The sequence below is a fragment of the Acanthochromis polyacanthus genome, chromosome 23 (assembly GCF_021347895.1).
Source record: "Acanthochromis polyacanthus isolate Apoly-LR-REF ecotype Palm Island chromosome 23, KAUST_Apoly_ChrSc, whole genome shotgun sequence".
Classification (NCBI taxonomy): domain Eukaryota; kingdom Metazoa; phylum Chordata; class Actinopteri; family Pomacentridae; genus Acanthochromis; species Acanthochromis polyacanthus.
Genome location: NC_067135.1, coordinates 23086828 through 23096817, shown reverse-complemented (window position 1 = coordinate 23096817; position 9990 = coordinate 23086828). Strand labels below are relative to the sequence as shown.

General features: G+C 38.8%; 1 protein-coding gene across 2 annotated transcripts; it reads left to right on the top strand.

The window, feature by feature from the left end:
• Positions 1-1183: 1183 nt before the first annotated feature.
• Positions 1184-9303, top strand: LOC110953383 (chymotrypsin-like protease CTRL-1). Of its 2 annotated transcripts, none has more exons than XM_051944170.1 (6): positions 1184-1273; positions 2820-2840; positions 4069-4231; positions 7192-7451; positions 7550-7668; positions 8391-9303. In XM_051944170.1, the coding sequence occupies exons 1-6, from the start codon at positions 1216-1218 to the stop codon at positions 8871-8873; spliced, it is 1104 nt and encodes a 367-aa protein (XP_051800130.1). In that variant the 5' UTR covers positions 1184-1215; the 3' UTR covers positions 8874-9303. The 2 variants fall into 2 exon arrangements, with proteins under 2 accessions (XP_051800130.1, XP_022053044.1); XM_022197352.2 differs by having other exon boundaries at positions 7532-7668.
• Positions 9304-9990: the final 687 nt, after the last annotated feature.

Sequence of the window (9990 nt, the reverse complement as noted above, 5' to 3'; positions counted from 1 at the left end):
ACCAATAGACTGACCATGACCTCAAGAAAATCACCGACATTCCTCCTTCACTACATTTGTTATGATGCTGTTAAACTCATTAAAAGACATGAATGTTTCTAGTTGAGTCTTTTTGAGACGTCCGTCAACCAAACTCCACATACACTCTGATGATGATATAATCTTTTGGTGCACCAACTACATCAAAAGATTAAATCATCAGAAAGAATCTGGGCTGGCAGGATTAATACATGATAATGCTAAAGGGGAAGCCACACCTCAATTCACTAAAACTGCAGACTTGAGAACAGAAGGTTCATCACTTTTTACAGAGTAACTGCAAAATGGTTCACCGTCAATCACGTAGAAGGTGCAGGTAATGACAACCGGCAGATGGTTTCTTTTCTTCCAAGAGTTTCAAACTTCCATCATAAACTTTCTTACTGAGTTCAAAGCAAGTAAAACTGCAACAGCAGGTTCATTTTGTAAGATGAAATTCTAATAATGAGTTTCTCAAAAGCCATTTTTAAGTGCTTGACTCAATCTTTTCTGCAAAGCAAGACGAAGTTTTGCAAGAAGAAGAAATAGAACGGAATAGAAATATTTGGTTGCTACAGCAGAAAGAGTAAAAGTTCCTGCCTCTGTAAATGCAAATAAATCAGCAAAAAAGTGCAAGAAAAAAAAATAAACAACAAAAAAATACATAAAATGCAAAATGTCCTATGTAAACAATGTACAACTGTTGAATGTAGATAGTGTAAATTTGTTACTCGATCAGTTTTCTGATCATTTCAAGCCTTGAAAAAATTATTTCCATGATAAAAATCAATCAAATTTTGGATGAGAAGGTAAAAAAATCTGAGTATTAGTGGCTTTTATAACCTAGATAATGTGACAAAGCCGTGGCATTGTACATGCTGTTAAGACGATGATTGTTTTCCACTTATTGACTTTGGACTTTCCATCTCCTCACTGCTATGAACCAGACCTGTGTGGAAAATCTGGCTTCACCTCTTTCACCTCCATATTACAATAGGAGCATGTGCTTCTTTTGTATCTGTTCATGACTCTAAACTTCAGGCATCAAGAGAAACAGGTTCGACTGCCTTTTTATCTCCGGGCGATGCTGAGTGATGTAACGAGGGTTGCAGTTGGTGTACGAGTCTGTGGGAGGTGCTCAGGATTTAGAATTTGGTATTTAAGGTTGAAGATGAGGCGGCTAGGCTGCAGGTGAAAATGGGTCTTCAGCAGGTTGTGTGGGGGGTCACCGTGGTGATCTTTGTCTTCTGCAAAGGTGAGGCTCTTCTTTGCAAACTTTAAATTTTTGTGAGCTTGAATCGAAGTTGGAAGATTACCTAGAAGTACAATTTAACATTTATTTAACATTATCCACTAGGTTGCCGTAAAGGGAATGATATGAATACAGTATAGTATGCAATCCCGCAATTTTTACAACAGAAAAATGCTCAAATTCATGTGTATGTGTAATTTTTGCAAATACCTATAGGTGAAAGTACACTTACGGATTCTATAATGTGATCAAAATGAATCAATTGTTGCACAAAGTGTACAAAGTGTGAAATCTGTTACATTTCACACTTTGTACATTTTGCACTGTACAAAAACTAGGATCCCGGTTTATCATATTTAGAGAGTACAGACATTTGTTTTGAGTGAAGTTCTACAATTTTTGCAATGTCAAGTGAAAAAAAAAAAAAAAATTCCGGCAAACTTTGGTCACACTTTGTACCAAAAGGACAGAACATTTGTGGACTGCATGAATATTAACAAGCAATATGTGTATATTATACACTACTGTTCAAAAGCTTGGGTCACTTAATACTGTCCTTATTTTTTTAAAGATGAGCAGATTTTTTTTGATGCAGATGACATTAAATGAATCATAAATCCAGTCTAGACATTGTTAATGTGGTAAATGACTATTCCAGCTGAAAACGGCTGATTTTTATGGAATATCTCCATAGGGGTACAGAGGAACATTTCCAGCAACCATCACTCCTGTGTTCTAATGCTACACTGTGTTAGCTAATGGTGTTGAAAGGCTGATTGATGATTAGAAAACCCTTGTGCAGTTATGTTAGCACATGAATAAAAGTGTGAGTTTTTATGGAAAACATGAAATTCTCTGGCTGACCCCAAACTTTTGGACAGTAGTGTATATTTATGCATTTTTAGATTATAATGATGCAATTTTAAATAACAAAGCTACAATTAAGACTTTCATGATCATGAAATTTCAGGTGACGATTTTTTCTCATACAGATAACAGCTGTTAAGTCATTTGTTGTTAATTTTATGTCTCTAATTGGTGTTTCGGGGCTCTCCATTTCCATTTGGTGCAGCTACATCCATGACATTAATGACTCCCATGTGAAGTCCAAAACAGAAAAGAGTGCAAAACAATGGAAATAGATGTTAAAATATGACTTTTTCATTAGTTTTATCCACATATTTTTAATGTTGGTAAGGGACATGATTGTAATGATTAAATACAATGACTGAAACACTATTTGCAAGCAGCTGAAACCATAAAATACGAGGTCTGCCTGCTCTCAAAGCATTCTGGGAGTCCAACATCACTTTACATCACAGCTGATCACAAGAATGGATTAGAAACGGCTGTTAAAATGTTAAACTTGTTCATGTTATAGAAAATTTCCTAAGAGTTTACATCATCAGTATCAGAGGTGACTTTGAAGTACTTGTTGACCGTTGTTGGCCGATTTACTGAGGAGGTTTCACCAGAAGTCACCATTAGCACAGTCTGAATTGTTATTGGGATCTATTTGTTTATTCTTTGTCTCCGTTCTATGTTTCAGGTTGTCATTCACAGCCACCTGGTAAGCACTGAAGAGCAATTACGAAGCTTTGTTTTCCTTCCATCACACAGGTTTCATGTTTCAGCAATGATACTTTCTGCTCTTGTGTCTTTTTTCTATTATGCGTCTGTTAACATGTTAGCACAAGGTGTGGCAATGTATTGTGTTATCTAAGTTGGATTTCTGCCACATTCATTTGTCAGCATCCGTCAGAGTGATGTGACAATAGTGAATAAAATAGACACTGTAAACGAATTATAAAAACACTTTTCAATCTGTATGCTGCACTGTAAGACTGCCAACATCTCATTTATGGATTTTAAGCTGCACATTTTATGACACAGAATCAAAAAAAAAAAAAAGAGCAGCTCGAATAAAAGAAATGCTAAGATCATACATTTATGTGTATCTACACACAGCTATCCAGATTTTTTTAAATTTCAAATCAGATGAAGCAGCTTCAACTCATCAGAAATACTACAAAATGTATACAAAACTATATCGCACCGGACTGATGCATGTACATTACTACTGCCTTAACTAATATAGAGCAACTTTAACTCCTTTAGAACAACTGAAGCTCATTTAGATCAACTTTAATTAATACAGAGCCACTTTAACTAACAATATCAACTTTAGCTAAAGTACAGTAATTTTCATTCATTTCGAGAAACTTAAATTCTTTAATACCGTGCCATTCAAAAGTTAGAGCTCACTAAGAACACTTAAGTACTTAGGTACCTTGTGTTAGCTAATAGTACTGAAAGGCTAAATAATGACTAAAAAACCCATTTTTCATGGAAAACATGATATTGTCTGGGTGACCCCAAACTTATTGACGGTAGTGCAAATGACTAGTGACTAATACGTTAAAGCAAGACTATTTAAACCAGTATGTTCCGGGAAATACTGCCAGTAATTAAAAATATCTAAAATATGATGTTCCATAACATTTTATTTGAATTAAATCCAACAAGTTCATGCTGGAAACATCTACAAGTTCACCAGACAGCATGGACATTTTTCTGTAAAGCTCAAGAATTTGGTGTTAGATTTCACTTTAAACATGAGCATTGTTCCTGGATCCGACAGCTAAATAAAGGGACTAATATTTTTACTTTGAGCATTTACTAAGTGCTTCAGTTTACTTAAATCTGGGTGGAGCAGGTACCTTTTTGTACAGCTGATATATGAGAACTTGTTGCGTATTCTCTCCATATTTGCTCATCGTCTACTTCTCTTTTGTCAGCGTATGGCAGTCATCCGCTCAATACCAGAACCATAGGAGGTCAAACTGCAGCTCCAGGGAGCTGGTCGTGGCATGCCGCTCTCAACATTTCCGGCAACGTTTCCTGCAGTGGCTCTCTAATCAGCAACGAGTGGATACTGACAGCCGCACACTGTATCACACTGTGAGTGGTCGAGCGATGTTGGCGATAAAATGCCCCACATAACTTTAACTGCACGCACTGCAATGAACTTCACCTCTTCATTTGTTTTGCTCTGGCAACAAGTTCTTAAAGGTCAAACAAATTCCCTCCTACGCATCAATTCCTGTCACAACACGACATTCCACCAGCGACAGATACCTAACACACCCAGAACATTCTAGGAAAAACACAAAAGCAAAAGAGTCATTCCAGAAATGGAAGATATTTGCGCTTAAAGAATTGTAAAAGAGAGGGTTAATTTTTCAAATATTTTGTTACATATTCATCAATAATAGGTAATAAATTATCAAAGGTTTGACTGGCTCAGCTTACACATCATTGGTACCATTCTTATTCCATGTTTTATTTGATGTTTGCTAGCCCCACTCTAATCACAGTAACAAGGTTGCTAATCCATGCTAATGTTAGGTTTTTCTCAGCAGTAGAAGCTAGATGTTTAGCTAGCTGTTACTGCTGACTCGGCTTGCCACCCGTCCCTTAAAATACGGAATCGTCCTTTATTTGACAATTAATTGTAGCGTCCCTTATTGATTCAATACGGGATGCTAATTGTTCCGTATTTTCATAAATGTCCCATACACGTCTGTCACACACACATCAAAACTGCATAATAAACAAAATAAAACACAGGAAATATTAAGGGCAGCCAGTTTCATCTTCCTTAGACCCATGTAGCGAGGACCCAATGCGAGGTCCAGCAGGTCTGTTTGCCGGTTCTGCCGCGGGTTTCCTGGTTACAGATGCTGCTGCTCCCGCATGTTTAAAAATGTCTACACCCGAAACTCCACCACGTCCAAAGAAGCAAAAACGTTTTCAAAAGCACAGGCGTGAGTGGGAAGACTGGAACCCTGGCAATAGGTACAGGGCAAACTGTGTTTTCTGTTGCTCATAGACTAGCTGAAGTAAGGCAGCATCAGGAGACCAACATGTAAGAAACATGAGAACAGAGAGAACCCAACGAGCAGGTCACAGTTTATCATCATCTAATCATCTCCTTAAGTCCCTTTGGTAAGAGACATCAGTACATGGTTGTGAATTTACCAGAGGATGATTATAGTCAGACTAATGTGGCCGTAGACTCTACAGTATTTTAGTGACTCAATAAATGCATAAGTTGTTTAATAGTATTTCAAATTATTTTTATTTTTTCAAATATTTATTTAATAGCTTATATGTGATCAATAAATGGCCTTTGCCTATCTAAAGAAAAACTCATTCAGAACTCTGATATGTTAACGGTACTAAATAAATAAGTCAGTAAATACATTCATACACACATAAATAAGTTAATACATTCATTGTGTTAAGAAAATATTTAAATGGGAAAAATATCTGTAGAGAATTTCTTTGTCCAGTATTCTGCATTCAGTTTTTGCAGAATCCAGTATTACACACTGGTTGGTCATTACATTTTATTAGTATGGTTTCACTGTTTAAAATGATGCCACATCTTTTTAGACAGAACCTGTGATCATAAAACAATACCAAACTCTTAGTTTGCTTTCCCACCCCTCCCTCTTCTCCCATCCCTCCCCCTTGCCCTCCTCTGTCCTTCTCAACCCGCCCGGCCAGCAGGCAGATGGGTCCCCCCTATATAGAGCCGGGTTCTGCTCGAGGTTTTTTCCCTGTTAAAAAGGTGTTTTCCTTGCCACTGTCGCCTTTGGGCTTGCTCTGGGGGTCAGGCATATGGGTTCTGTAAAGCGTCTTGAGACGATTTGACTGTAATTGACGCTATATAAATAAAATTGAATTGAATTGTTAATAAAGCACTTAAAGCTTTAAGTATGACTAAATGCTTTTTTCAAACTTAAATATACCACTCCTTGGGTGGTTGTGGCCCTGCGTTTGGTAAAGTTGGAAAGATATTCACAGATTCAAACTTCCAGCATCAATAACTCATTAGATATAGGTTGTCAAAACATAAACGATGCCTCTTTCCCATCGTTGTAAGGCAGATGTTGTGCTACAAGCCCAGTTTTATCAAAAGTAGCTGTCTTTCAAGTTGCAGAAATAACATTGGTGTCTATTAGCAGCCGGCTGTGAACAGGGACCGCCTGCAAATTGCAAAACTGCTGCAACAGCGAAGAGAGACACAAATATTCAATAACCTCACTCTAATACACTGTAGTGTCACCAGAATCACTGCAGCCTTCAGCTGGCTCCAGTTGATACCAGTGTTATTCCTGCAGCTTGAAAGACAGCTACTTTGATAAAACTGGGCTTGTAGCATATTGTCTGCCTTACAACGATGGGAAAGAGGCATCGTTTATGTTTTAACAATGTATGTCTAATGAGTTATTGATGCCGGAAGTCTGAATCTGTGAATGTCTTTTCAATTTTACTGAACTGTGGATCCGAGGAGTCGTGGTGGGTGTCCTTTATTTTCGTTTCTGAAAGGTTTCAACCCTACTGCTGACCAAGAGGACAAACTGACTGATGGAGCTGAAGACATGACGGATTACTTTTCTTTTCGATGTCACTACAATAACCTTCATAATGAAGCTGCTAGCGTTAGCGATAGCTTGATGCCTCACAGGCCAGAGCACTGTAGAAGTTGTACAGGAAACTGGAAATTAAATGTCATTTCATTAGACTTTTCCTCCGAGCTGTGTTGCAGGTAAAGATGCTAAATATCTCAGTCACAGTTACTTACCTATTTCCGGTTGGTGTTATAGTGAATTCTGTGTGTTAAATGTGAACAGTAAGTAGCTGGTTAGCTTAACTTAGCATAAAAACCTAAACAGCAAGTCTGTTTAAAGGTAAGAAAATCCAACTGACAGTGTCTGCAAAGCTCATTAATTAATGTTAGATCACAGTAATAGTAAAAAGAACGCAAGAAAATATCTGTTAATGGATACCAATTCACTTTGCCTGCAAAGAATGTTGATTTATTTGCACGTTCAATCATTTTTGTCTTCAAGTAAGGACCTCAACACCACAGTGGTCCATCTGGGACTCCAGAATCTGTCGGGTTCCAACCCCGGTGAAGTCATTCGGAGACTTGCCGACATCGTTTGCTATCCCTTCTACAACTCAACAACATTCGAGGACGACATCTGTCTGCTGAAGCTGTCATCTCCAGTGACCATTACCACCTACATTCAGCCCGTCTACTTGGCCGCCGCTAACAGCACTTTCTACAACGGGACCAGCAGCTGGGTCACTGGTTATGGCATCACTGGTAAGCTACAAAATGCTCATTTATATGTTCAATACTGCTGCTGAATTTGTGACAAATTGCTTTGAAATCTCCCCGATTAGACTTTTTCAATACCACAGGCGGCCCTCTGCAGGAGGCGAACATACCGATCATCGGAAACAAACAGTGCCAATGCTACCACCGCTTTCAAAACATCACAAAGAATATGATCTGCGCTGGACGGAGGGACTCATGTCAGGTGACCACTACTTCCTTATTGTTATGGAATGCCTTGTTGACTTCTTTGCGTGGAGGAGAGCGAGGAAACCAGCAGAACGAGTTACTGACAGCTTTTTTATTAAATGGACTCAAGTTCACCACTTTGAATTGTGCAAAGCAGCATTAGCTTGGCACAAATAATTTCTGAAATTAAATTACTGCAGCTGGAGAGATGCATAAAATTAAATTTCACAATTTCTGGTCATGTCACAAACAGACTGTGCTTATTGGAGCAACAGGTCAATCAGCTAGATTGGCTTCTAAAGAGCATACAGCGTGTCATTCCACAGATATCTACAGGTCATTGAGTGAGATTGCATTAAAAACACTTTTCTTCATCCTGACGCTAAACTAGGCTAACCAGATTGAACACTCATCGACGGTTTGGTGGTTCAGGTATCTGATAGAAGTCTTCTGATGCCTCCCAGTCAGATATGCAAATAGCCTCTCAGTTTGTTGTTCACATATGTATTTCCAGTGCATCAAATGAGATTCATGCCTCAGCAGGTTGGATCTGTGATCTAATTTTACCAAGTCAAACTTCAGGTCAAGATTCATCACAACTGTCACACGGAGAACAGTATGAATGTGTAAAACCAATGCCGAAACATTTTAAACTGCATAATTTGCACCCTAAACTGCAGACTTAGTGATTTCAAGAACCCCTACGTACTGACAACCACTGTGAATGTATTGTGACAGGGAGACTCTGGAGGGCCGCTGATGTCCAATAATGGTTCCGTCTTCGTCCAGAGTGGAGTTGCGAGTTGGGCCGTTGGCTGCGCCCAGCTTAGGAGTCCTGGCGTTTACACCCGCGTGTCCCGCTACCACCGATGGATCAACTACACCGTCACCGGCATGAGACCGCGCTTCGTCACCTTCATGTCCACAGGCAACAACAGTGACTTAAACTTCACTTGCCACTCACCGCCGCCATTCTCCACCCCTTACCCACCCTTCAATGACACCTACCCACCCTTCCCCACCAGAGGTCCACACTTCACCTTCTACCCACCCTTCACCTACCCACCATTCACAACCGACTACCCCCCTTTCCGTCCCAGACCCTGCGACCCTAACTTCCCAAGTGCATTTTGTGCCGGTGAAAACCTGATCCACTTCACTAACTTCGTCGCTCTGTCCGTTCTTGCCCTGGTGCTTCAAGCATTCGTCGGCAGCGGCTGAATGCAACTTTGCACAAATTTGTACAAGTTTCAGCTCAGGTCAACCTCACAACTGTGTTGCTTTCATGGCATTTAACAACTATTTGGAGGGGTAATATTTTACTTTTAATTTAACCACATCAGACAGACTGCCCACCAATAAATCCACGTAGAGCTCAGGGTCAATTAAATATATCGATTTGCTCTGTTGTCTTATTTTAATTATGTTGTGAATGTTGCTGTGGGCATAAAGGTGTTTGAAAGTTTGTGATCATCATTAGCAAATTAAACCTTTAATTCTAGAGTGATCAGATGTTATAATCACACATGTACTCATTTATATCAGACAAAATCTGACGCACTTTAATTTTCAAAGCTTTTTTCAAATCTTGTTTTGTGAAGCAGTTTTGGTTTCGTGATTAAAACACGCAATAAACTATTTTAAAACAGAACTGACTTTTTTTCCCATTTTAGATACACTTTGAATGACTCACCTTACAAAGGTAAGGTAAACTCAATATCTAACTCAGCAGTAAAGGAACAGCATTAACAATTCTTTATAAAAGTATATAAAAAAAATACTGCTCTGACAATTGTCCATCAAAATGATTAATAAGTCTGCTGACATGAAAACTGCAAAATCTGAGCGGAAGTTGGAGGACATCCTGGTGTTCTTGGCACACCATGTACTGGGACATACAGTGCTGTGTATGAGTATTTGCCCCCCTACAAATGTCTTCTATTTCTGCATATTTGTCACACTTAAATGTTTCAGATCATCAAACTAATTTCAGTATAAGACAAAGATAACCAAAGCAAACACAAAATGCAGGTGATGATTTCATTTCTTAAAAGAAAAATACTGTCCAGTCCATCTTGCCCTTTGTGAAAAAGTAATTGCCCCCTTAGCTACCAATCTACCAAATGACCAAATTCATTCATCAGCGGGGTTCAGTTTCTCCATCCACACTCACATATGATTACTGCCAGGCTTGTTGAACCTAAACATCACTAAATAGAACCTGTCTTCATTGTGAAGTAGATAAAGGCTCTGAAAAAGCAGCACATGATGCCACGTTCTAAAGAGATTCAAGAACAGATGAGGAACAAAGTCCCTGACATGAATTCTGCTCTCCATC